This window comes from Phyllostomus hastatus, unplaced genomic scaffold, assembly GCF_019186645.2.
Source record: "Phyllostomus hastatus isolate PE091 unplaced genomic scaffold, TTU_PhHast_1.1 phas_scaffold_114, whole genome shotgun sequence".
Classification (NCBI taxonomy): Eukaryota; Metazoa; Chordata; class Mammalia; order Chiroptera; family Phyllostomidae; genus Phyllostomus; species Phyllostomus hastatus.
The window spans coordinates 9647282-9675154 of record NW_025334006.1 but is presented as its reverse complement, the minus strand read 5'-3'; the positions used below and the strand labels follow the sequence as shown (position 1 = coordinate 9675154).

The 27873-nt window shown below is 46.2% G+C and overlaps 1 protein-coding gene and 2 pseudogenes across 1 annotated transcript; all 3 read left to right on the top strand.

Annotated features, from left to right (window-relative positions):
- The first annotated feature begins 173 nt into the window (after positions 1–173).
- On the top strand, positions 174–2090 carry LOC123829714 (annotated as a pseudogene).
- A 5762-nt stretch (positions 2091–7852) lies between these two features.
- LOC123829713 lies at positions 7853–15225 on the top strand (annotated as a pseudogene).
- A 1433-nt stretch (positions 15226–16658) lies between these two features.
- On the top strand, positions 16659–19445 carry SMKR1 (small lysine rich protein 1). Its single transcript, XM_045855583.1, has 2 exons — positions 16659–16674; positions 19258–19445. The coding sequence occupies exons 1-2, from the start codon at positions 16659–16661 to the stop codon at positions 19443–19445; spliced, it is 204 nt and encodes a 67-aa protein (XP_045711539.1).
- The last annotated feature ends 8428 nt before the right edge of the window (positions 19446–27873 follow it).

Here is a 27873-nt window from a genome sequence, read left to right as displayed (position 1 = left end):
TCCACACACCTTCTGGCCCTAGGCGGACGGAACAGCCCCTCCCTGCGGCATGCTATTCTCAGTAAAGGGCAGGAGCAAGAGACCAAACCATACTGTGCAAACACATTTAAAGCTCCTGCTTGGATGTGGCATAAGTCAAACTGCCCGTATTCCATTGGCCCAAAGCAATTCACATGGACGAGCCAGCCACTGGGCCAGAGAGAGGCACACTTCACCTCCAGGGAACCAGCTGCAACCAGACTGCCATTGACACCGAGTCACTGCAGCCTCCCAGGGAGCTCTTAAGATTGGTAGTGGGACTTCCTTAGACATTCTGGAGAATTTTGACAGATTTTCAGTGAGCCTTTGAAACCACCCATTTCAGGGCTTTATACTGATATTTTTGGTTTTGGCTCTCTTGACTTCCCTCATCCACAGCTCCCCCCAGCTCTTCCATCTGACAATAACCACTGTTACATAAAGATAATCCTACAGACAAGTAAGTGTCTTGGTGGTTTCTGTTTCTACCCCAAGTAGTTGTGGCGAGTCTTTACTCTTTCCTCTAGTCCTTCTTGAGATGACCTGTATTTACAGTAAAACTAACTGAGATTAAGAATGTAGCTGAGGTTCTGGACCAAAAATGATGATGGTTCATACAATAAATTCATGACCTTGATCTCATCAATGCTATAGTTAATGAGCTAAGTAACCACCTTAACATCCAGGCTGCTGGAACTCTGGGGATTTAGGTGTTTTTGTTCAGGGTGATTTTCAGAAGCTAAGAAAATCTAGCAATTATTTCAGAAATACTAGACATGGCCAATTAACATCTGCTCTGCCTAGATTTTTCTTCATTAGTATGATGAGAATGTTTTTGGTAATAAAATAATATTTTACAAAATATAGAACTTAGCTATAAACATTTATAAAACACCAGCAGGTTCTGTGGCAGCTAGCACTATCTTACATGTGTTTAATACTAATACATACTTAAATACATTTTTATATGATTCTTTTCAACATGAAAGACATCAAAACTTTCAGAGTAAATACAGCTATGGCATGATTTTATTATCTATATATTATAACCATTGTCTTCCTTTGGGTCTCCCCCTGCTTTCTCATTTTCTTAACCAAAAAAAAAATATATATATATATATTAGTGGCTTTCCACACTCCCCAGAGAGGGCCTCACACGGCGTTGTTCTTGCTTCCCACATAACTTAAAGGGAAACTTTCACAATGTCCATAGTCCTTTTTGGCCTGTAAACAAAGGAGGAGGATATCCTCAAATTCCTTGCAGCAGGAACCCACTTAGGTGGCACCAACCTTGACTTCCAAACGGAGCAGGTCATCTACAAAAGGAAAAAGTGATGGCATCTACATCATAAATCTGAAGGGAACCTGGGAGAAGCTTCTGCTGGCAGCTCGTGCCATTGTCGCCATTGAAAACCCCGCCGGTGGCAGAGTCATATCGTCCAGGAACACTGCCCAGCAAGCTGTGCTGAAGTCGGCGGCTGCCACTGCTGACCACTTCACTCCTGGCACCTTCACTAACCAGACCCAGGCAGCCTTCTGGGGGCCAAGACTTATATTTGGTGGTTACTGATACCAGGACCGACCACCAGCCTCTCTGCGGCCTCTTATGTTAGCCTGCCCGCCATTGCTCTGCGTGACACAGACTCCGCGCTATGTGGACATTAGCATTCCTGGAAGCAAATGGGGCTCACTCAGTGGGTCTGATATGGTGGATGCTGGCCTGGGAAGTACTGCACATGCGTGGCACCAGCTCCCATGCACACCCACGAAAGGTCGTGTCTGCTTTCTACTTCTCCAGAGATCCTGAAGAAATTGAGAAGGAAGAGCAGGCTGCTGCTGAAAAGGCTGCGTGGCCAAGGAGGAATTTCAGGGTGGATGGACAGCTCTGGCTCCCGAGTTCACCGCTGCTGCAGCCTGAGGTCGCAGCCTGGTCCGAAGGCGCAGGCGCCCTCCGCGTCTGTTCGGCCGTTTCCTGCTGACCACTGGCGCGCTCAGCCTGTCGTTGAAGACTGGTCGCGGTCCCCAGGGCTCAGGCCACCGAATGGGTAGGAACAGTCACTGAGTCATCTTAAGCTGTTCTTCCAGACTCTTAAACAGAACGGAAATAAAGTTGATAGAAAACAAAGTTTCTAAAAGGTGTATCCATTAAAAAAAGATTATAGTGGTAGTGAAAAGAATCATTTACCTCCCTTAAAATCTCAACACTGAGCTATTAATGTGTTGGCAATTTAACAATATGAGGAAATACATAATCTCTACAATAGGGCAGAACAAAGGGAGAGATCAAAGCTCTGTTTATATTGGCAACAACACGCAAACACTTTTAGAAATGTTGGCATAAGTCCTAATTGGTAATTTTTGGAAAATACATGAGTTACCTTATTTTACTTATTTTTCCACTAGTGAATTTTCAGTAGTGGAAAATCACCTGGTATTCCTTCAGGATTCCTGGTCTGGAAAGTTTATGGAAGTTTATGGAAGGTAAGTCCTGAGTACCTTACACCTTAAAACACTTTTTCCAGGTGAATGTATTTGCTAAATGTTTGGCTAGTCTAATATCCTTAAAATGGTAAGCCTCAATGTTTGGAAGCAAGTTTTTCTCTGGGAGTATATTCTTAAATTGAAAGGGATCTGAGATCATCTAGGCTGATCTCCATCCAATGCGAGAATTGCTTTAAAAGCATCCCCCAGTGCTTCTCCAGCCCCTAACATTTTCACTGACAAGAACCTTATGACTTCATAGTTTCTATAGTAACAACTAAGTGCCGACTGCAGAATTAAGTACCTCAGTACAGTCAACTTATGGTATCATTCAGGCCAGAACAACCATGAGCATTTATAGAATCTACAAACTTAACTTTAGCTATTAGTTGCACCTTTTTCCCCTATATTAATTTCCAAGGGCTGCTGTAACAAGTTACAAGAAGCTGAATGGCTTTAAACAAGAAAAATGGATTTTCTCACAGTTCTGGAGGCCAGAAGTCGGAAATCCAGGTGTCAGCAGGACGGCACTCCGCCCAAAGGCTCTAGGGGAGGATCCATTCCTCGCCTCTCCCAGCTTCCGAGGGCTGCAGGCACTCCTGGACTTACACATCACCCCAACTTCTGCCTCCACAGACGGGCGCATTGCTTCCCCCTCTTTTCTCCAAACTCCCTTTGCCTCTCTCATAACAATACGTCTGACTGAATTCAGGGCCCATGAGGATAAGCTCCTCTTCTCAAGATACTTAATTACATCCTTTACCATTAAGGTAGTAGTCACAGGTTCCAGGGACAAGGAGGACATAAACATGTATTTTGTGGGACCAGACCATTCAACCACTGGTAAACAGCAATATCAATGTATGTGCTCTCCCTCTGTCATTATTAGAGGTGTAAGGAGAGACCCAGAGGAGGTTATTTTTATTTGTAAAATGCGTGTGGTTATTGATGTAGTCAAAGGAGATTTGAGTGAAAAAAGAGTTTCCGGCTTGGGTAGATTTTGTGACATGAGGATGAGAGGTGTAAAACTGAAGAATACACATATGCGGATATTTGGGGTCAGAATTAAAATGTAAAAATTCAAATAAGTCTTCAGAGTACACAAGGAAAACTGTAGCCTCCCACCCCAGGTCCCCATCTCGTTCTTCAGAAGTCCACACTATCACATTTTTCTATTTACCCTTCAGCAAAGTCCATGATAATACCCAGGTCCCACCAACTTTTTTTTTTTTACACAAGCGGGAGCACAATATATTCTGTGCTGTACTTGCTTGTTTTAAAAAAGTCATTTATCCTGGAGATCTAACCTTTCTATATCACTACTCTTATGTGACTATTCATTTAATATAATAAATAATTAAATCAGATAATTCTTCCCTAATACTGCTTGCAAATATAGTTTTCAGCTAGGAAGAAAGGCTAGAAGACAGAGATGGGAAGAATTGTGTGTGTGCACGCATGTGTGCACACGTATGTGTGCATGTGTGTGCACGTGTGTGTGCATGATGGGTGAGGTTGAGGCAGACTCACTGAGTTCTCACGGCAGCAGGCCGCAGCAGTCTGACATACAGCCTCCCGCCGGCAGGCCTGGCCTCTCAGACCCCAGGCCCCGTGAGTGTAATGAGACTGTGCCTGAGTGGGCGGTGGGGAGGGGTGCAGACTGCCCTCTCCTTTACACTTTTATTTTACAGAAAATAACCAGAATCTTTCTAAGGAATTGCAAGAAGGCAGAAGTCATCCCACCTCTGCTCAGACACCTTTGATGACAGTGACTTCCGTACTAAATAAGACAGTGCCATCTGTCCCCTTGCCTTCAAATGGAAACAGTACTGGAAACATGCTGTAACTTCTTGTTCACATGCTTAATGGAGCTGGCGTGACAAAAATCCTCCATGTGGATGCCTGTGAAAATATGTCTTCACCACAGGAAGTGAGATGTTTTACCCAGAAAAGCCACAATGTATCAGATTGAGTGAGAGTGCTGGACCCGGCTTGGTGAATTATTATATCCAGGCTCTGACTATTAGCTGTGTGATAACTGAAAGGCTACTTTACTTCTCTATATCTTAGATTCCCCATCTGTAAAATGGGATCATACTACCTACCTTCTAGAACTGTAAGGATTAAGTGAGTCAATGTGCATATAGTGCTTACAATAATGCTGCACTCTGACCGGTGTGGCTCAGTGGGTTGGGCATCGTCCCACAAAGTAAAAGGTCGCCAGTTCAATTCCCAGTCAGGGCACATGCCTGGGTTGCAGGCCAGGTCCCCAGTAGGGGCAAAAGAATAATTCTCTAGATCAGACATCAGCAAACTACAGCCCACGGGCCAAATCCAGCGCACCAACACTTTTTATAGAGCCCACGAGCTAAGAATGATTTTTACATTCTTAAATGATTGAGGAAAAATCCACTGAAGAAAAATATTTTATGACACATGACAATTTGATGAAATTTATATCTGAGTCTCCAGAATAGCTTTATTGGAACACAGCACGTTCATTCATTCACATGCTATCTGTAAATGCTTTCGCTCCACAACAGCAGAATTGTGTACTTGCAAAAGAGGACATGAGGTCCTCAAGGCCTAAGACATTTACTGAGTTTGCTGACCACCCCTGCTCTAGGTAATTTCTTCTGAGTCTGCCCAGCTTGTCCTACTGCACCCCAATGTTCTCCCTGCTAAGATCCTAATGGCTGACCAGAGGAAATTACCTTCAAAGGACATTTTTTTTTGGTAATTTCCTCTCAATATCAGGACTATAATGAGTGAAGTGAATGCAGTGTCATACTGTTGAACTTCATGAAAAGAAAAAGAGAAGGAAGGAAGGAAGGAAAGAGAGAGGGAGAAAGACACTACCAGAGTAAAAAGTAGAAAACAGAAATTTTTAAATGGAACTTCTAAGATAGTGATAGAATATTCTGAATTTGGATATTCTAAAAATGCATGCTTCTATTCTGGTAATGTTATATTTTTTTAAAAGAACAGCACAGTTAACGTTACTATTAATAAAGAAGACATAAGGACGTGTATCTATAAACAGATAAAATTAACTAATGCTATTTGGATGTGGGTTTGAGTAGTTATCTAAATTTAGCATCATCTTCCAGTTTTTACAGGAAGATTTGTTCAGTTCTTGTAGAATAAAGAGATCTTCAGTCCTAAATGTTAAGTGATTCTTAAGTGGACTGGTTATAATTTTTTTTAATTTTTAAAGAAGATTGTATTTATTTATTTTTAGAAATGGGGGAGGAAGGGAGAAAGAGAGGGAGAGAAATATCAATGAGAGAGAGACACATTGATCTGTTGTTCCTCGCATGCCCCCTGACTGGGGACCAAACCTGCAACCCAGGCATGTCCCCTGACCAGGAATCAAACCAGCAGCAACCTTTTGCTTTGCGGGACAATGCCCAACCCACTGCACCACGCTGGTCAGGGTGTGGAGGGGTATTTAAGAAGAATGCATATGTTGTCAATAATATTGTGATTCTAACAGTAACCTGTGCTCTGTGTTCTAACAAAGGCTGCTTCTCAGCCATATACCTCAGCTGCCCTCACACACCTCCCTGCAAGGTCAATGCTAAGGCTTTCTCCAGAGCAAAGACAGAAGATCCATTTGGTCAATAGAAAATGCTGCTACCACTGAAGTTGTTCCAGTTGTCACCAGATCATTCACTTCATGTCTCACCTGCCCACTCACAAAGCATGCTTTCTTGTGCTTTAAATACTTATTCAGCTTTAGGGAGGTATAATTGACAAAACTGTAATGTCCAGGGTCTGGCAGAAGTAAAGCCTACTTGAGTGTGGTTGGCAGGGTAGTAATATGGGTGTGATAATTTATAGTTTTATTTTGAACATTTTACCTAAAATGTCATATGGTAAACTTCAGTGTGATATTGTTATGTTACAGAATTGCATGCTTATGATTTTGTAATAAAAGATTTTATAATAAAAAAGAGATGTTATTTGTGCTGGACCTTAAAGCGTATAACATGATTTAACATTCATATACGTTGTGAAAGGATTCCAACAATTGAGTTAACACATCCATCACCTCATTTACTTGTTTAGCTTTTGGTTAGAACATTTAAGTTCCACTCTTAGCAAATTTCAATCATACAATACATTATCAACTATAGTCACCATGATATAGTTAAGATCCTCAGACCTTATTCATCTTCTAACTGAAAATTGGTACCTCTCCCCATTCCATTTCCTACCCACCCCCCAATTTTATCTTCTTAAGCAAGGCCTGGAAACAACTTGAACTTACAATGTGTTTTCACATGCATTCTATCACATCAGCTTTACAGCAACCCAAGGGAAGAAAGTGAAGCTTAAGAAATTGCTCAAAATTGCTTACTGAATAAGTAGTGAATCCAAGACTTGAACCCACACCTTCTGGCCTCAAGGCCAGGGCACCTTCCTGAGTAATTCCGGTGTTTAACATCACAGGCTGGACAGCTGGGCAGAGCTGGCTTTGGCTCTGCTTGTGTGAACTAGGGCAAGTTACTTACTCTCTGGCCTCATGGGCACCTTGAGAACTTAACAGAAACTCCGTACGGGTCATGGGGAGGCGATGATGCCATCGTGCTCAGCACGCTGCCTGCCGTCTGTGCTCCTTCCATGCTATTATTTGCGTACGAAATGACGTCTAGTCTAAAATGGTGAACATGTCAATGGAGGAATCAATGTGTAAGAATTGCTCAAGGATGCACAAGCCTTGGGGATGGAGACAGGTGAGTCAGAGGCGACAAAGGGCAGAAAGCTGGAAGGGCAGTTTCGCCACCAACAGGGGAAACTAAGAGAGGCTGACATGAAGGCAAGATGCCTGAGGTCCAGGGAATAATGAGGCCTGAGGACTGGAGCCCAGATGGAGGCCATTATTCCATGGTAGACACTGTGTCATCCAAAGACACAGGTGGTACCTCATGTGAGGAGACACTGAGGAAAAATGGCAGAGGGCTGAGGACTGGACTTTGAGATGAGCCAACATGTGGAGCGCAGGAGAGACGGGTTAGCTGACTGAGTGAGCAAGGGGCACGACGCACGTCTCAGAAACAAGTACGGAGACTCCGCAGAACGGGGAGAGGGCAACATTAACTTAGCTTCCAAGGTCAATGGGAATGAAGAAATTGCTGGGCTTGGCAGAATGAAGGTGATAATACTTCCCACTGAATCATGAAAAGTATTCCTTTAACTTCTTTCACTACTGCGCTGGCATACAAAGACGAACCTGAAAGAGGTTGCCTGGTGTGGATAGGAGGAGACAAGCCAACGTATTTCTCCGCCAGAGGACTCGGCTGACCTGAATGCGCACAAAGTGTGGGCAGTGATTCATGAGCCCGCAGAGATGGTGCCGTTTGCACTGGGCCCTGAAGACGGGCGAGGGGGAGAAGGCATTCGGGGTGAAGTGGGCCTTATGAAGCGAAGGCTGAGAGGTGTGACAATGCAGCAAACCCCGGAGACTGAGGAGTGTGGCAAAAATAAGGCATGTAGGGTTGTGAGAGTGAATAAAGCTAGAAAAGCAGACGGAGGCAAGATTTTTCAAAGGCCATCAATACCATGCCAAGGAGTTAACGTTCTAGGAAATACTGTATTTTTCGGACTATAAGACGTACACACCCCTGCCCCTGCCAAGCCCCAAATTTGGGAGGAATAATGGTTGTTAATGCTGCAGTTGAGTTCTGTTTACATTTACACTGGTGAAATATTATGTTATTTATGTTATTAAAAATTTTACCACATTTTTTCTTCAAACTTTTTTTTCCTATTTTTCTCCTCCAAAATCTAGCTTCGGACCATAAAATCTAGTCTCATGGTCTGAAAAATACAGTAGTCATTAAGAGTTTTTGAAAGTGGGTGAGACATGACCCTATGTATGTGAGAACTGGCTCTGGAGGGAGGAGTGAGGGAGGCGTCAGAGGAGACCAGTTTATAGTTGGGTCCGAGATGGCTGCTGATGCCGTTATCCTCAATGGCATTCGGATGAGGAGTGTTTGATTTTAAATGTGGTAGAATTTAGGTTCCTAAGAGCTAAACTTCATGGAGGTATAATCATTGTGTAACAGAATGCACTCGTTTGAAGTGTATGATGAATTTTTATAAATATATACACCTGTGCAGGTTCAGCCATCACGCAGAGTGCTACTCTTGGAGGGTCCCTGTGCTCGGGGGTTAACACTCTTGAGTTCACAGTCTTGAAATTCTCAATTTACCTTTGAATTTCTGTTTTGTAAATGAACTCCAATGGGACAGTGCATTGTGTCGGGGGGAGGGGCTTGGAGTATGTACTCCTGAGCTTCATCTGTCACCCCCAGCCCCCTAACCCTGACACCCACCCTTTCCATCCCCACCCCCTCCTCAGGGTCAGGCTGGCACCTGGTCCCAGGGCAGAGCATGGCTGCACCCCAGCACATTCAGAGAATGACATGAGTGTCTCACCCATCAGCACCCAGGTACTATGTACAGCCCGGCACAGAGGTGGTGCTTGCTCTGCGGGGTGGCAGTGGGGCGGAAGCCCGTGGGGAGGGGGGATACCCGGAAAGGGGAGCGTCCTCGTCCCCTGGGGAAATACAACATTAAGGAGCAAAAAAACAAAACAAAACAGCACAATAGGTTCATAGAGACCACAGAAAAAAGGAAAAGTTTTATAATTTAGCACCTTTAGTGGTATTTTTATTTCCTACTTCCCCACGTTTTCATTTTGTGCTGAGCCAGGAAGATCGCACAGCCAGCCCTGCACTGGTGTGCCAGCCGCCACAGTCAGGATGCTGGTGATTCCATCGCTCCCCAGGTCCCTCCGAACCCTGGGGAGAGTCAGTCCCCACCCCCGCCGCGCCACCCCCACCCCATGGACTCTGTGTCACCCCTGACCGCTGGTGTACTTTGAGACAACCGAATTTCAAAATCTGGAGCAGGGCTCAAGACCTACTGTCTGGCGTTCAAGAAAAGGAGGGCTGAAACAGATTTGGGAGTGACCCCAGTAGGGGGTAACTGAGAGAGTTGTGATGACTCAAGGAATGCAGGGAGTGGGCCCCCATCCAGGGACTCAGGGAGGGGCCCCAGAGGAGAAAGCAAAGGCAGAGGGCAGGAGAATTTGCCATATGAAGGGCATAGGGAATCATGAAAAACCTACCAGACAAATTAAAAGTAGCTAGAACTGAACGTTGCTTTATTAATGAATGTCTAGCAAAAGGATTATGAGAACATAAATTCTGGTATATGTACTTCCCTTTTGGAAGCCAGGTCATCAATCAAAAGGCGGCAAACAAACACCTTAGTCTTGGCTGCAGAGCCTTTCAGGACCCCACCCCTGCTTCCTGGCCCCTTTTTCTCTACCTGCCCTTCACCTGCAATGTCCTGTCCCTGGTCTTCACATAATTCACTGCTCCTGATCATCCAAATCTCAGTTTAAACATCACCTCCTCAGGTCTCCCCCAATCAGCAATCTAGGAGAGCATTCAGTCATCACCTCAGTTTAATACACCCAATGTAATACACTCTGTTGCATCTATTTTTTAAAGATTTTATTTATTTATTTTTATAGAGGGGAAGGGAGGGAGAAAGAGAGGGAGAGAAACATCAATATGTAGTTGCCTCCTGAAGTGCCCCCTACTGGGGACCTGGCCGGCAACCTAAGCATGTGCCCTGACTGGGAATCGAACCAGCAACCTTTGGGTTTGCAGGCCATACCAGCCATACCAGCCAGGGCACATCTATTATTTTTAATGTCTGCCATGTCCTCCATTTCTATACATGCCCCCCCTCCAAAATACCCTTAAGAACAAGAACTTTGCCTCATGCAGGGAAAAAGTGGCCTAGAACCCATTGTCTGGCAGATGGAGGATTATTAATAACTGTTGAATAAAAGGAAAAAAGTCATTTAAAAAGGAAAGAGAGCCCTGGTTGGTGTGCCTCAGTTGGTTGGAGTGTTGCCTATACACAGAAAGGTCATGGGTTGATTCTAGGTTGTGGGTTTGGTCCCTGGTCAGGAAGCTAGGAGAGGCAACCAATGGATGTTTCTCTCACACACTCTCTCTCTGTCTCTTTCCCTCCCTTCTCCTTTCTCTAAAATCACTAAGCAAGTCCTCCAGTGAGGATTAAAAAAAAAAGAAAAGAAAAGGAATGAAGGTCCTATTTCCAAACTGCAGCCTTCCCCTGCAGAGAGAAGGCTGCCGGGATGAACTTGCAAGTTTGGAAGCAGAACTGCACCAACTCAACTCTTTCTTTTCTAATCCCATACAGAGTACATGAACTTTCAGGCGCTTACTCTTTCGGGGCCTGTATCAGGCTCTTTTAGAAGCATTTCCCCATGTTATTCTCACTTCAGCTCCCAAGAGCTTCATCTCACTTTCCGAGAGATCGTGGAGTCTTCGGTGACTTCTCCAAGGTCAGCCAGTGAGCGGCCACGCTCAGACTCCCACCCGAGTGGGCCCACTCCAACGCCAGTTCCTTACATTCCCAAGCACCGACCGCGACCCGCGCCCCGTGCCGGGTTCCGCGCCCGGTCCGGCCCCCGAGCTCCAATCCAGACGCCCCACGCTGAGCCGGGTCCCCGGCACTCGCAGCCCTTCTCACCACCGCGCGTGGTAAAATGGTCCTTCCAGCGCGGCAGGGCGGGCAAGAGAAAGCGATCAGTACAAGGAAGGCTGGCGCGGGCTCCAGGACCCGTGCTGTGCCCTCTGGGCTCTGCCCGACGGTTGAGCTTCCGGCCCCGGTGTCCTAGCAACAGGTAAACACTGAGTGGCCCCGCCTCCCGTGGCGCCCCGCCCCGCCCCGCGTTTGTGCGCTAGGCCCGCGGGTGTCCGCTTGTACCCGTTCCCTGCACTGTCCCGCTCACCGCGAGTCCTGTCGCCTGTGGCTGCGGTGCCTCTGGGCCTCGGTGCCTCAGTGCCTTGGTCACCGGCGTGGCGGCAGCTCCGTGGCTGCCTGCCCCCTATCCCCGCCAGGCTCCCTGGAGCGCCTTGACTTTCTAAGAAGCGAGGTCTGGTCCCAGCCCCGCGGAGGTTCTCAGTTGAGTGCGGAGGAGGAAGCTCCTCGCGCGGCAGGAATGGGCGCAGGGGCTCCGCTCCCATGTGATACGTGGAACTGGGGTCGCTTTCTTCATTTCAGGACTCATCCATGCCAAGTTCACCTGCTCCACTGAGAAAGGAGTTACCATGGTAATCACGTCTGTTTTAAGTATAAGAGATTACGAGGCCCTCGCTAAATTAGTTCCTTACCGTTCAGTTTCTTACCGTTCAGCCTTACAGAGTCAGGCTTTACCGAGATTGTTACCCATACCACGAGATTGGCACCTTCATCTCCTCGAATTATGGGTGGTGTCCAACCCAGTGATCTGAGCACGTGGGTAAAGATGAGGCGGGTGAGCCTTCCCCAGGTGGTCGACACTCTGGAGGGGACTGCAGGAGAATCAGGCTGAACCCTCTTTCTGTGAGTTGGTGGGTTTTAGTTCCTTGGTTCTGTTGAGCCACTTAATTTCACATCCGGAAGATGGTTTCTATGTGAAGTAAGCAGAGGCTGGCCAGTAAGTGCCAGCAGGGACTGGCCCGGCGCCTAGCTCGGCTGCTGCTGCTGCAGCCCTGGTTCTGTGCGGGTGTCTGATCTGCAGATTAAGAAGTGAAAAATGAACCCAGGTGACCCGGACCCTTGGCTGATTTTAGGGAATTCCAGTTTCAGGATGGCTTTGGAGGAGTCCTTTTATGCAAGGAATTTTTGCATTTAAAAAAATTTATTGATTGATTTTAGAGGGGGAGAGAGAAACATTGGTTGGTTGTTCCACTTATTGATGCATTTACTGGTTGCTGCTTGTATGTGCTCTGATCAGAGACTGAACCTGCAACCTTGGTGTATCTGGAGGATGTTCTAACCAACTGGGCTACCTGGCCAGGGAGTTCTTGCATTTTGTGCTCAGGAACGCTTACATCGCATCTTTGCACCTCACCTCCAAGTCCTTGGCTCATAGAGCTCCATGTTAAGTCTCTGAAACTTCAAACTTCCATTTCCAACTTCCAGCTCAATTTCTCCACCAGAGAGCCTTTTCACATTGTCTTCAAAATCCAGCTCTTTTAGCCACTACCTTCTCTGGCCTCACTGGCACACTGCAACATCACGTTCATCCTCTTGGCCTCAAACTCACAAACATTCCTGTTCCTCAGCTCTCATCCAGTCTCTTGCGCCCTGCTTCCCACACTAACCGCCACTGGTGGTCAGGCCCTCTTTGCCACCTGCCTGGATTCTGGCAGTGGCCCACATCCAGGCGCTCTCCAGGGGTTCTCCATCTCCTTGTCCTCCCTCCCTGCCAGTTTGGTGGTCCCAGGTCCCAGAATGGATGAGATCTTGCAATCCTCACCCCAGATCCTCAGGGTCTTCCACCATGTCTGCTCTGGGTGAGCTTGGCACGCAAAGCCCTTGGTGAAGAGGCCTCAACCTCTTGAGCTTTATCTACAGTATTATCCTCTCTACCTTAAAAAAAAATCCCACACGGGAACCTTCTTACACCTGCCCCATCTCTAGCTATTGATCTACTTTTCTTCAAGAAAGGCCCAGCTCAGAAGTACCTCTTGCTTCCCAATTGCTCCCTAAGCACCCATAGCCCTCTGTACCCCACTTGACAGTGCTTTGCCTATTTGGCCTTGGAAAGCTTTACTCCTCACCCTCCTGTAGTGTGGAAATGCATTTGGTAAGTCTGTGTTCCTTCCAGTTCATTGCGCGTAAAGTACTCAGTAAATTCCTCTTGATTTAAATTGACTCACTCCCAGGTTATTTCACAAGGTTGATGTTGCCATTTTCTTTCAGGCCAGGGAACTGAAGCAGAATGGTGCAATAAAGCCATTTAAGCTAATGGCTTCCCACTGCTCCCTGGATAGAGGTCGAGCACCTTAGCTTCCAAGGCCTGCAGGCTGGAGCTGTACCCTGCCTACCTTTCCAGCCTTCGGCTTCTCTCACTGCCTACCCGCCCCCACTCCCCTGGATGCTGATGGGCCAGCCACACTGACCCTTTGTTTTGTCCCATCCCTTCAACTTGGCATGTTCTCTCTGGACTCAGAGTCTTTACACAGACCGTTTACTCTTCCAGGGAATTCCCTACCCCTTAGGTCACAGGCCACTCTTCAGGAACTCTTCTTCCTTCACATCCCGGACCAGGTCACTGCCTCTCCATCCTATGTCACCGTAATGCCATGTACCCCTGGGTTCTTCTTTCAGGGCGCAGTTGGTGAGCAAATGTGTCTGTGGTTTTTCCCTCACTGGGCCGTAAGGCTCATGAAGACAGGAGCCCGGAAGTGCAGGGCCTGGTTGGTGCCCAGTAGATGTTTGTTAAATATTTGTTGAGTGAATGAAAGAGGCACCTTGGGAGTTCAGAAAAGCAGAAATCTACATTTGTTTTCTAAATCTTGGATCTGCATGGCATCTGAGTTATAATTTATTCGCTCAGCAAATATTTATTCATCTCTGCAATGTGCCAGACATTGGTCTAGGCCTGGGGAGTTCAGTGGTGAACTTACAGACAAACCGCTGGTGAGGAGAACATACCATCAATACACAAATAAAACAATACTAAGTGAAGTGTGCCTGGGGTAAGGAGACTGAAAATGAAACCGGGGACACACACACACACACACACACACACAGAGTTCAGGCCTTGGGAATGGAATCCCTAAGTGAAGAGCAGGGAGCTTTAAGAACTACACGTCTCCACTCTCTCTCCTGGACACACACCGCCCCAAGAAGTGTGAACTTCTTGCCTAAGGACTGGAAATACTAACAGTTTGAAAATGGAACACCAGAAACCAGCAGATTCTTCTCAAGAAACCAAACAGTTTATCTGACTCAGTGAATTGAGTGCCAATCTTCAAACCAAAGCATTGCCAGTTCAACTCCCAGTCAGGGCACATGCCTGGGTTGTGGGCCAGGTCCCCAGTTGGGGACGTATGAGAGGCAACCACACATTGATGTTTCTCTTCCTCTCTTTCTCCCTCACTTACCCTCTCTCTAAAATAAATATAATCTTTAAAAAGAAAGAAAGAAAGAAAGAACGAACGAACGAAAGAAAGAAAAACCAGTTTATTATTTCAGAGGAGTTAATGGCAGAAGGCAAATGGATCAAGTTTGAAAAACCGACTTACATGGGTCCTACTGGTAAAAGAAGAACTTCGGAAACTGAAACATACAAGGAGGAAAGGACAGTCAGCTGATGGTGTAGCGATTATCCCAGTGCTGCAAAGAACTCTCTATTCTGAATGTATCATTCTAGTGAAACAGTGCCCACCACCCATGGGAGGCTACTGCCTAGAATTCCCAGCAGATCTCATAAGTGATAACAAAAGCCCAGGAGCAGCTGCTCTGCGAGAGCTGGAGTAAGAAATGGGCTATAAAGGTGATGCTATAAAGGTGACCCAAATGTTCTCCAGCTGTCTGTCTGGATCCAGGTTTGTCAGACTGGAGCACACACGTCGTGACAATAACTACTAATGGAGACACTGAAGATGTAAAACCTAAGCCACAGCCGGGAGATGGAGAATTTGTGGAAGTAATTTTCTTACCAAAGAATGACCCGATGAAGAGCCTTGAAGCCCTGCTAGCTGAAGAGGCAGCTAGCTGAATCTGCCAGCAGATTCTAGGGTCTGTCCCTGTGCTCTGGCACCGAAACATGCAAACACAGAGCCACCCGAAGTGCCCGTCCTGAGATTTTCAGGCCAGGAGAGCATAGCCACATTCTTATAAATGAGGCTGCAAGGCCTGCTTCACTAAGACTTCATATTCACCTAAGTTTCATGGAGATTTGAAAGTGCCTTTTTCATAAAATAAAAACAACAAAAAATGCCAAAAAAAGTGAAACTTCCAGGAGGGTTGTTTGCAGACCACCTGTACTCCTGCCTCCCTTTGTCTGGGACAATTCCAGTTTACATTTGTTGAAGCATCCTGGTTCAAGCAATAAATCACATGGCTGCCCTAGTTTTATAGATAGAATATAGTCAGTGTCTGGGGGGTATTTCTAAAGAGGTGACGTGTGAGCAGAGGCCAGCAGAAAGACAAGAAACACATTATGCCCACTGTGAAGGTCTTCAGGAAAAGGTGGGGATGGGGAGGGGCTGGGCGAGTTTGGACACCGGAAGGAAGGCCCCTGTGGTTACAGCTGTGTGGTCCTCATTGAGGGGTTTGGAGAGTTTCACGTGGGGAGCTGTGAGTTCTGAGACCAGGAATAGCCAAGAGCCATGGTGTTGTATTGAACCAACCCAACCAGCTCAGAGACTGAAATTTTTCATTCACTTTTAATAATTTATTAACATATATTGAGGTATAATAAGTTGCACATATTTAAAATGTACAGTTTGAAAAGTTTGGTATCATTGTGTTCCCATTAAACCGTCACTACAATCAAGATAACACGTCAACCCTAGTTGGGTCCCTGGGTCAGTTGGTGTGTCATCCTGAACACCAAAGGCTGGGGGATATAGGGGAGGCAACTGATCGATGTTTCTCCCTGTCTAAAAAAAAGAGAAAAAATCAATAAACATATCTTCAGATGAGGGTGAGGATTAAAAAAAAGAGAGAGCCCTGGCTGGTGTGGTTCAGTGGATTGAGTGCCAGCCTGCAAACCGAAGGGTTGCCAGTTCGATTCCCAGTCAGGGCACATGCCTGGGTTGCAGGCAAGGTCCCCAGTAGGGGGCATGTGAGAGACAACCACACACTGATGTTTCTCTCCCTCTTTCTCCCTCCCTTCTTCTCTCTAAAAAATAAAATCTTTAAGAAAAATGAGAGACACAACATGTCAATCACCCCTAAAGTTTCCTGTGGTTGTTTGTAATCAGTCCTTTTCTCCTCCTATCCCCCCTCCCCAAGCAACCTCTGATCTGCTTGCTACCTGTCTTAGAGAGAGGCGAAGGGAGGGAGAAAGGGATAGGAACATCACTGTGTGTTTGCCTCTCATGCACCTGCCACTGGGAACCTGGCTGGCAACCCAGGCATGCACCCTGACTGGGAATCAAACTGGCCATCCTTTGGTTCACAGGCCAGGACCCAGTCCACTTAGCCACACCAGCCAGGGCTTGTTTCCAGTTTTTAACTATTACAAATAAAGCTGCTATGAACATTCATGTACAAGTTCTTGAATGAACATATGCTTTCATTTCTCGTGGGAAGTACCTAGGAGTGGAATGGCTGGATCACCGGGTAGGTATGTGTGTAACCTTTTCAAGGAACTGCCAAATTGTTTTTCCAAAGTGGCTCTGTCACTTCCGATTTCCCCCAGAAGTGCAGAAAAGTTCCAGCCCCTCCACACCCTCACCAGCACTTGCTGTGGTCAGTCTTTGTAACCCGAGACGTTCTAATTCGCGTGTGCTGGTGTCTCAGAGCATTTTACTTTCATTTCCCAAATGATTTGATGTGTGTGTCTTTCGTATGCTTCCTGCCCACTTCAATATCTTCTTTGGGGAAGTGTCCAAGTCTTTTGACCGTGTTTTACGTTGGGTAGTTTTCTTACTATGTTCTGAGAGTCCTTTATTTTGGGTGGAAGGCCTTGATCACAATCGTGAGTCACAGATGTTTCTCCCAGTCTGTGGCTTGGCTTCTCGTTTGCTTAACAATATCTTGTGAAGAGTGGGAGTGTTTCATTTTGATGATTATCATATCAGTTTGTTCTTTCTCAGCTTGTGCTTTGCTGTCATAGCCAAGAAGTCTTGGCCTAACCCAAGGTCACAAAGGTTTTCTCCTATGTTTTCTTCTAGAGGTTTAGTTTTTAGGTTTTAGTTTCTGGTTTTATATTTCGTTCTATGAGCCATTTCGAATTAACTTTTGTACATGGAGCAAGTATGGTTCTTTTTTTTTTTTTTTTTTGCAAGTGGATATTTAGTATTCCATCTGCACTTGTTAAAAAGGTTACCCTCCCTTCGCCGAACTGCTTCGGCAGTTTTGTTGGATGTCGCCGGCGGTTCCTCTGCGTGTGGATCTGCTTCCCGCCTGCGCTGTGTTCCGCTGGTCTGGGGTCGGCCCTGTCGCCAGCGCCATGCTGCCCGGCTGCTGGCGCTTTACTGTAATTCTCTTTTAAAAAAATAATAATTCTTGAAATAAAGAGTATTAGTCCTTCAACTTTGTTCTTCTTTTTCAAAGTCCTTTGAATTTCCGTATCAATTTTAGAATCTTCTACAAAAAGGTGAGAACTTTGAATAAAAATGTCAACCCTCTGTGTCATGTCCTTTGAATTTCCATATGAATTTTAGAATCAGTTTGCCAGTTTCTACACAAAGATGAAAACTTTGGAAAAAATGTCAAACTTTTTCTGTGAATTTTAGTTTTCAAACCTTTCTAGAGATCAAAACACATTTTTTGCAGTTATGGTTGACGTGAAAAAAAAATGTTTGAAGTCACTTTAAAAAGCCATTGCCCTAAATCTTTTTTTTTGCACTTTATTTTATTAAAGTATATTTTATTGATTATGCTATTAAAGTTGTCCCATCTTTTTCTCCCCTTTATTCCCCTCCGTCCTGTACCCCCTCCCAACAGCATTCCCCCATCTTAGTTCATGACCATGGGTCATACATATAAAGTTCTTTGGCTTCTCCATTTCCTGTACTATTCTTAACCTCCCCCTGTCTATTTTCTACCTACCATTTATGTTTCTTATTCCTTGTACCTTTCCCCCCATTCTCCCCCTCTCCCTCCCCACTGATAACCCCTCCATGTGATGTCTATTTATGTGATTCTGTTCCTGTTCTAGTTGTTTACTAAGTTTTGTTTGTTTGTTTGTTTGTTTTTTAGGTTCAGTTGTAGATAGTTGTGAGTTTGTTGTCATTTTACTGTTCATATATTTGGTCATCATCTTTTTCTTAGATAAATCCCTTTAACATTTCCTATAATAAGGTCTTGGTGATGATGAACTCCTTGAATTTGACCTTATCTGGGAAGCACTTTATCTGCCCTTCCATTCTAAATGAAAGCTTTGCTGGATAGAGTAATCTTGGATGTAGGTCCTTTTCTTTCATGACTTGGAATACTTCTTTCCAGCCCCTTCTTGCCTGCAAGGTTTCTTTTGAGAAATCAGCTGATAGCCTTATGGGAACTCCTTTGTGGGTAAGTGTCTCCCTTTATCTTGCTGCTTTTAAGATTCTCTCCTGATCTTTAATCTTGGGCAACTTAATCATGATGTGCCTTGGTGTGTGCCTCCTTGAGTCCAACTTCTTTGGAACTCTCTAGAATAGAATAGTAAAATGAACCCCCATATATTTATTTACCAGATTTAGAAACTGTCAGGATTTTGCCACATTTGCTTCATCTGTCCTTTTTGGGGGGACAGGAACAGTGGTGGAAGCTGCAGTGTTTTAAAACAAATCTCAGGCCTTGTTTTATTTCATTCCAACAGATTTTAGTGTGCCTCTCTGAAATGCATAAACATGTTTTCCCAATGCCATTATCAGACCTAACAGAATTAATAATCCCTTGATATTATCAGATTCCCCTAATTGCCTACAAAGTGCCTTTTTAGAAATTGTTTGTTCCAGTCAGAATGCAAAGAAGGCCTAGACATTGCATTAGGTCGAGTCCCTTTTCCCCTAGGGATGCTTAACATACATTTGTTCAGTTTCCTGCCATGTGTTTTCTCTTCCCACTCCATGCAAAAGTTTTTTTTGTTACAGTTTTTTCCTTTTAGGCATTTATTATTTCTTAAGTTCAATAAGGGTATGTTGCAAATTACGTCAAGGAGATAAAAACTAACTTTTGCCCTGTATATATGTATTTGTCTTTGAAAGCCAGGGAAAGGGAAAAGAAAGAAAGGCAAGGACAAGGCTCCCGGGAAGAAGCTGAAGAAACCGGAAGTGGACATCCTCAGCCCCGCGGCCATGCTGAACCTGTACTACATCGCCCACAACGTGGCCGACTGCCTGCACCTGCGGGGCTTCCACTGGCCGGGTGCTCCCAAGTCAAAGAAAGGGAAAAGCAAGACTTGAGCGGTGGTGTTTCACAGTCTGGCTCCATTACCAAGGACAGACCTTGGGGAAGAGAAATCAGGATAATACAACCATTGGAAGCCCAATGGACTTTACTGAAGGCAACTTGAGATGCAGGCTTTTCTGTGGTAGTTAGTGATAAAGAAATGCATTTTACTCCCTCAGCTCAATCCAGGTATGGTTAGCCAGCTTGGTTTTTCAGAAGGGAAGGGGAGAAGATCTGAGTAATTCCTACACAGCATGACATAATCAGTAGAACTTTAAAAACCTATTATAATCTTGGGTCAGAATTAAACCTTGCTCTCAAAAACCAGTTCTAGCTTGCGTGAATTTTCTTTGGCCAAAGGGGTTTACGTAGAGGAGACACGGCAAAAAGCACAGGCTTTGCTTGTGAACATCCTTCTCTTGGGCACTGTTTCCTTTCCCTGTCTTTTTCAGAAAAAATAATAAATATTTTGTTTTTATAATTTTCTTCTCAGCAGTCTGATTCTTGCCCGATTCTAATTAGCCACAGCTGCCAGTGGAGACTGAGAGTGTCACTACTGCTCTGACTTCGTTAGGGCCTATAAACAAATGACTTAGCCCTGGCTGGCGTGGCGCAGTGGACTGAGTGCCTGCCTGTGAACCAAAGGCTCGCCAGTTCGATTCCCAGTCTAGGGAACATCCCTGGGTTGTGGGCCAGGACACTGGTGGGTGGTGTGGGAGAGGCAATCACACATTGATGTTTCTGTCCCTCTTTTTCTCCCTCCCTCCCCCTCTCTAAAAATAAATAGCTAAAATCTTTTTTAAAAAGCAAATGACCTGAAGGAGCCAGCAGCACTCAGCAGTTGGGGTGCAGGAGGAAGAGCAAATCAGCCTCACCCCTTTCTTCTTTCCATTTCACCTGACTCTTCGCCCTCTTTTTCCGCACACTTCCATCATCTTACCACCTCCTGCAGGCTTTCCTTTCCACTTGGCTGACCCCCAGTTCTGAAATTGGCGCCAGAAGTCTGTCGTGGGCCTTCTGTTGATGTTACAGGACCTCCCCAGCCTGGGCGGACACACGCAGGAGGTAAAGCTGTAGTTCTTTCTCCTCTGCTGCAAAGATCTAAAGCCCCTAGCTGGGAAGCTAGAAGGAAGGGCCTTTTCCAGACTCAGCACCATCTCTGAGTCACCCCGCATTCCACCCTGCCTCCTGCGCTGTCCTCCTGGTGTGCCTTGCCGCTGCCCCCACGCTGACGCCTGCACTTGTCTCCATTCACAGCTCTGGTTCCTTCGGGCGGCACCAGTCCGGGAGCGCTCTGGTTTGTCTGAATTACTTAAAATGATGCCGCAGGTGGTTTGGTGAGGATCTCAAAGATTCGTGTAGCTCGCTAAAGGAGGCTACAACTCAGAACTCGGGATTTTATCAGTATCGAAGAAGAAAAGAAATCATATGAATCTTTGTACTAGAGAAGGGGGGTGCTCGTAACCCACACGGGTTTTTGGGGGCTGGCATTTGTGTAGCGGCACCGATTGTGCAGATTCAGGATGAGCCCTTGGCTGGTTGCCAGAGGCCCCCTCACTCCGGTGAAGGTTGGTGCTCTCCCTACCCTCAAGGGGGCACCCTTTCTGCTCTCTGTCCTCAGGCTTTGGGACCAGGACACACCTTCCCACTCTGCTAGAGACTGCTGGGCTGGATCTAGTGGTTTCTGTTTGTGAACACTCTAATTAACTCAGTCCTTCTCAAAGTGTGAAGTGTATCGCAGTCTGGGGGACTTGTCAAAGTCCCCGCATCGCCGGGCCCCAGCCAGCAGGAAGTTTCAAGACTTTGCATTTTCACTAAGCTCCTAGGTTCAGCTGCTTCGCTAGACCGCAGACTTGAAGGAGCACTGCTCTCCTTCGTTCATGTGACCCAACCGGATGCTAACAGGCTTCCCGAGTCTTTGAACTTGCAGGATGTCTAATGCCCTGCCTGCCTCCCTGGGGTTCGGGAGCGCGCACCTGAGCAGTTAGGCTTATTGGAATGCGGGAGAGGTGGCCCCTGCAGAGCTTCCTCCCGATCTCCCTGGAAGCCCGGATAACATCGTTTAGGGAACAGCGGAGACACGCCAGTCAGCACACGTGCACAGCTAAGGAGATTACTTGGAAGGAGGAATGCTTTCTTCTTTGGAGATGCCTAAATGATGAGCAGAAAGGAATGTGAGCGGTGGAAGAGGCACTGGCTACTCAGGACTTAGACCCAGATTTTTGCGGAGTGGATGGAGGTTCTTAGTCTTGTTCACGGAACCCCGGGGGTTCTGAGGGGAGCCAGTAGGTGTTTTGAAGCACAGAACGATATATTTTTTAAACTGTGTGAATCATTGTATTGATTTCTTGGCTGTTTCATCACAGACTGGCAGTGGGGACTCATGTTCTTGATTTGTTACCCAGAGCCCATCAGTATTTCATTTTGAAATAATTGCTAGTAGGCTCTCAAGTTGCCGCACCATTATTGAGTTGCTGTCCCAAGCGGTATGCGTAAAGAATGCCCCATTTAAAGAAGATCAGGGTCTATATGTTTCTTAGGCTTTTCATTGCCCACATAATTTTTAAAATATATTTTATTGATTATGCTATTACAGTTGTCCCAATTTTTTCCCCTTCACCCTCCTCTTCCCGGTACCCACATTCCATCCAGCAATGCCCCCTCCCCACCTTAGTTCATGTCCATGGGTCATACATATAAGTTCTTTGGCTTCTCCATTTGCTACACTGTTCTTAACACACACACACTCCCCCCCCCCCGGTCTTCTTTTGTGCCTACCAATTATGCTTCTTGATCCATAACCTTTCCCCCCATTCTCCCCCTTCCCCCTCCTTACTGATAACCCTCCATGTGATTTCCATTTCTGTCATTCTGTTCCTGTTCTGGTTGTTTGCCTAGTTTGTTTTTTAAATTCAGTTGTTCATAGTTGTGAATTTGTTGTCATTTTAATGTTCATAGTTGTGATCTTTTTCTTAATAAGTCCCTTTAACATTTCATATAATAATGCCTAGGTGATGATAAACTCCTTTAGCTTTACCTTGTCTGGGAAGTACTTCATCTGTCCTTCCATTTTAAGTGATAGCTTTGCTGGTTATAGTAATCTAGGTTGTAGGGCCCTGCTTTTCATCACTTTGAATACTTCTTGCCAATCCCTTCTTGCCTGCAAGGTTTCTTTAGAGAAATCAGCTGATAGTCTTATGGGAACTCCTTTGGAGGTAACTCTCTGCTTTTCTCTTGCTGCTTTTAGGATTCTTTCTTATCTTTAAACTTTGAATTACTAAAGTAATTATCTTTACATTTTAGTTACAGTGTGTCTCAGTGTGGTCCTCTTTGGGTCTAACTTGTTTGCAACTCTCTGTGCTTCCTGGACTTGTATACATGTATGTCTATTTCCTTCACCAAATTAGGGAAGTTTTCTACCATTATTTTTTCAAATAAGTTTTCAATTTCTTGCTTTTCCTCTTCTCCTTCTGGTATCCCTATTCAGATGTTAGTACATTTGGAAATGTCCCAAGGATAGGATAAGGCACCTTATCCTATCCTTGTTTTTTTGGTTTTTTTTTTTTAATTTTCTTTCCTTGCTGTTCTGGTTGAATGCTTATTTCTTCCTTATGTTCCAAATTGTTGATTTGAATCCCAGCTTCATCCCCTCCACTGTTGGTTTCCTGTAGATTTCACTTATGTAACATATGTAAAGTGTTTACTTAGGTAACATTTCTTCCTGGGTCTTTTTATTTTGTTGCCATACTCAGATGAGTATTTTGAGCATCCTGATCACCAGTGTTTTGAACTCTGCATCCTATAGGTTGGTTATCTCCGTTTCACTTAGTTGTGGGTTGTTGTTGTTTTTTTTTTAAGGCTTTGTTCTGTTTTTTTTCGTGTGGGCCATATTTCTTTGTCTCTATGTGTTAGGTATAGCTGCTTTGACTCCCTGTCTGAGTAGTATGGCCTATTGTAGAAAAGGCACCTATAAATTGTGTGGGGCAGAGCCTTAGGTAATTTCCGGGTGTCGGAAGGCAACCTGCTTCACAGTTTTGTGGCTCTGGTGGGGGACGGGCCAGAGAGGGGACAGTGCTGCTGCCTGGCTTCTGGAGGTTTCCCTGTCAGTTTCCCTGTGTGACTGGTGCCCTTGTAGCTATTGCCATTGTGCTGAATCCCAGAGAGTGTGTATCTGCATATATTTTAAGTCCATGCAGTCCCTTTCAGCTGAGTGTCCTGAAAATCCGATAGTTTCTTCCACCACCCCAACCCCTACTGAATTTTACAGCCAGAAGTTATGGGCATTTATCTTCCTGGTGCTGGAACCCTGTGCTGTGCGGTCTGGCCTGTCCTGGGATTGCTTCCTCTCAAAGTATCCCTCCCGATTGTTATCCACCACACGAATGTGAGACCACTTGTTCTGCTGCTGCTGCCTCTCTGTCACACTGCATCTCTGCACCTATCTGTCCATTTAAGTGGTGGGGGGGGCGCGGTGAGGAGGACCAACTCTGCCTTCCACTGCTGCCGGTTCTTGGCAGAAAGACCAGGCCCCACCGTGCTGCCAACGCAGGCACACCAGAAACCGGTGCCCCGGCTGGGCTCACTAGCCGCAGCTGTGATGCTCACTGCAGCTGGGGCAACTCACAGGAAGGGTCTGACAGGCACCTAGAGACTCCACAGCCACCATCCCACAGGCCCCTTCTCTTTTTGTCTAAGCTTTCCTGACTATGAGGACCTCTCTGTCCTGCTTTTCCCCTTATTTCCAAATCTAAAGATCCCTTATCAGGGAACATTTAACAGCCCTAAAAAGCCGAATTAGTTTAAAACATTGCTCTTGTTCTTTAGAGAGCCCATACCCCATGGTTGAGGATTTGTAGAAACCTTTGAAATTCCTCCCGCCGCAAGCGCGGCAGTTACAAAACTAGATTCAGTTTCAGTCTCACTCCGCCTGCACCCTCAGTTCCTGTTTCTTGCTAGTGAGGAGAGTGCAGTGGGTCAAAAATGTGCTGTTGGTGGAAGACAGTCAGGGAGAGGGGTACCGGATATTTCGGGTACCCTAACCCCGCTTATGGGTCTCGGTTTCTCTTCCCAGTCATCTAGACCAGCTAGCTGGGAGGGCTCAGAGCGCTGGGTGACCAACCCTTAGATTGCGCTTCCCCGGATGAGCCAAAAGTTACATTTCGGGAGATGGAATTCCCTATGAGGCCCCTACACGTCTCGGGGATTAGACCCCAGACACCTCCGCGAGGCCCCCACTTATGTAGGGGCACCTGAGATCTCAAGCCGGAGGGAGGAAGTGCCTCTTTTCTTTGGTGCGTAGCAAGAAGCCGAAACACTCATAAATACCTCACTATGAAAGCTGATGAAAAGGAAAATCTTTGCTTTCTCCTACCCAAGCCTAAACCTAGGTGGGGATCATGCTGCAGGGGATGGGACTGTGAATGCTTTTACTGTGTGCCCCTCGTTGCGTGGGCTTTTGGTTGCAGTTGGTGGGAAACCTAGTGTTCTGACCCGGCCCACATCCCAACTTATACCTCTCACGGGTGCCTTCTAGCGGCGAGCGCCCTTGTGGCTCTTAGATGCTCGACCCGTGCCCGCAAAGTGCAGCAAATGCTTGGGAGAGAGAAAGCAAGACTCCTATTCATGGGAGAGGGTGCAGGGGAAAGAAATGAGAAGAAAACCGCTCAAGGGGCGGCTCGACAGTAACCTTTCTTCTTATCTGTAACACACCTGGGGACCTCACCAGGAGTTGCCCCTGTCTCTGGGGGGATGAATTTCCGTCCTTTTAAGTGTGCTGTCCGTGAGGATGGCTCATAGCCTCTGGTCAAAGCAGGTCCCAAATCCTCGGTCCCTGTCCAGGGCGCGAGATGTGGGGCGGGGGGGGGAGCTCTGCCCGCAGGCTCCCCCACCACCCCGGCCACCACAGATGAGAATAAGTCTACCAAGACATGATCTACTTGGGGAGGAAAGGTGGCCAATCTCTCACAGGAGGACCAGGAGCCTGTTCCTCAATGGGCTTTTATTGGGTTCATTTACACAAGAATTCAGGTAAAATTCATTACTCATTGCCAGGAAGTAAGGATCAAACAATGGATAACAAAGAACTCTCAGGGCCTATTTTGAGTCTGGGTCAGATAGCTAAAGAGCTATAAAAAACTTTAAGGAACAAACTTACTTCTTCCTTGGACCCTTATCAGTTAATTGAGAGCATTCTAAACAAAGCAGGTTTCACAGGATTTTACATATTCTTTGTTAGGCCTGATCACCCAGGGAACCCGCCCTTTCCAGCACAGGGCTGCACCACCCTCTGTCATTGTTTCAGGCTTAGGTGGAACAAGGGAAGTAAAGCAGCCAAGAGATTAGGAGATTTTCCCACAGACAATGAGGACTCAGGCTTTGTCAAAGCCGAGGGGCGAGGTTCCATCACCCCCTTTTGCTGTAGCCCCCAAAGTCCTTCCTTGGGGGCCTCCCACGTGACCGTGCCTGTCTTAGATCGTTCTCCCCCTTGGGGAATCTTACCCATCATTGGCTAACCGACCAAGCTTTGGGGTCAGTTATGGATGAAGTAAAAGGAGCAGAAGTGGCGTTCCTGCCAGAGAGATAAGCTTTTGTCTCCTTGGTGGCTTATGGTCCAAGGTCACTCCCTCAGCCTTAGCCTTGGTGAAACCAAGCTTCTGAAACTGGGAAGGGTGGTTCTGAAACCGGACAGGGTGGTTCCCAACATTTAAGCATTTCTGCCCATCCTAACCATCTGGTTGAATGTGGCTTCTATAAATCCTTGGTTGTCAGACTTCCAGATAGCTCGATTTTCTGACAGTTCTGGGTGTTATTTGTTTTGAGGTCTAACTGTAATTATTTCTGTGCTTGTGGCAAGGAGGCAAAGCATGTTCACCTATGCCTCCATCTTGACCGGAAGTCCAAATAGCTATAGTTTTTTAGAGAAATTAAATTTTTGGTGAAACTTTACATTTAAAACTTTTGTCAACAAATGTATCTCCTTTCAACACATGTATTTAGCATTTAGTCTGCTTTGCACTGGGAAGACAAGTCAGAGCTCCTAGCAGGCAGGCACTTCCGGCCCAGGAAGGAGCTTGATACACAGAAGCCATCTTGACCAGGAGCAATTAAGATTCTATTTCAACCTTATACAACTTATGAAGGTGATTCACAGGAGGGTAGGTCCGGGAGACCTTAGTAGTACCCTCTGGAGGGCATCTGATGATAAAATAGTCCTTGAACCTTGCTGTTATTATTTCCCCTCAACCCAAGTCAGCAAGGATCTGATGATTCTTCCCGCGACTGAGGATTTTCTGGGAGTTTGTGTGGGAGCCCCAAGGGGAAAGCACACGCAGGCCCCACACTGTGTGTGGGAGGCAGCGGTGGAAGTGCGGGCTTGCTGTGAGGCTCCAGGGCTGCTTGTGAGATTGGAAGCCGGGCCCCACAGACTGGACGAGGGGGAGAGAAAGGAAGGGTGACTGCAACAGGCGGTGTGTCCACTGAGGGGGAAGAAAGATTGGGCAATAGCATGTGGATAGGGGACATTTTTTAGAATGGAAGTGCCCCTTGAAAAATTGATGACATATAATCAAAAAGAGAAATAATAACAAGTGTTGGCAAGGATGTGGAGAAAATGCAACCCCTATAGGTTCTGGTGGGAATGTAAAATGATGCCGCTGCTGTAGAAAAATTTGGCCATGCCTCAAATGTTCTCAGCAGAGTTACCGTGTACCAGCAATTCCACTCCCAGGTATATGCCCAAGATGTACCTAGGATATACATTGCGCTAAATGAAGGAAGCCAGTTGCAAAGGCCACATCTTAGGTAATTCAATTTATACTGAGTGTCCCAAGTAAACAAGAAAGTAAATTAGTGCTGGCCAGGGGACAGGGCTGGGGGAAGTAGGAAGTGGCGGCTAGTGGGTAAGGGTTCCTTCATGAGGTGGTGACAGTTCTGGAATCAGACAGTGGTGTGGTTGCACAACCTTGTGAATCTACTAAAACCCCCTGAACTGCACCCTTTAACGGTGGATTTTATGGCGTGTATATTATATGTAAATCTAATAAGCTGATGACAGCTAGCAAAGGTCCCCATTGACTGGGAGAAAAAAGAGCTGAGGGTGAGTACCAGGTGCCAGAGCAGGTGCCCGGACAGAGATGAGGCAGCAGCAAACAGGTCCCCGTTGAACAGTTACAGCCAGATGTCTGGGGCAGGAAAAATTAGGAGCTGCAGCCAAAGTGGGGACTTAAGACCCACAGTGTCCAACTTTCCTGCAGGAGGAGGGGCTGCAGAGTCTGGACAGCCTCATCTTTACTCAAGTTCCAACCCTCTCTGGACCTCACCCTCAGCAGGTGACATGATCTCCTGGTGAAGGGGCTGTGTCCCCACCCCACACATTTCTGATTGGGAGTCTGGTCCCTCCTCTGCAAGGACACAGGAAGAGTTCAAAAACAGAACCAATTTCTT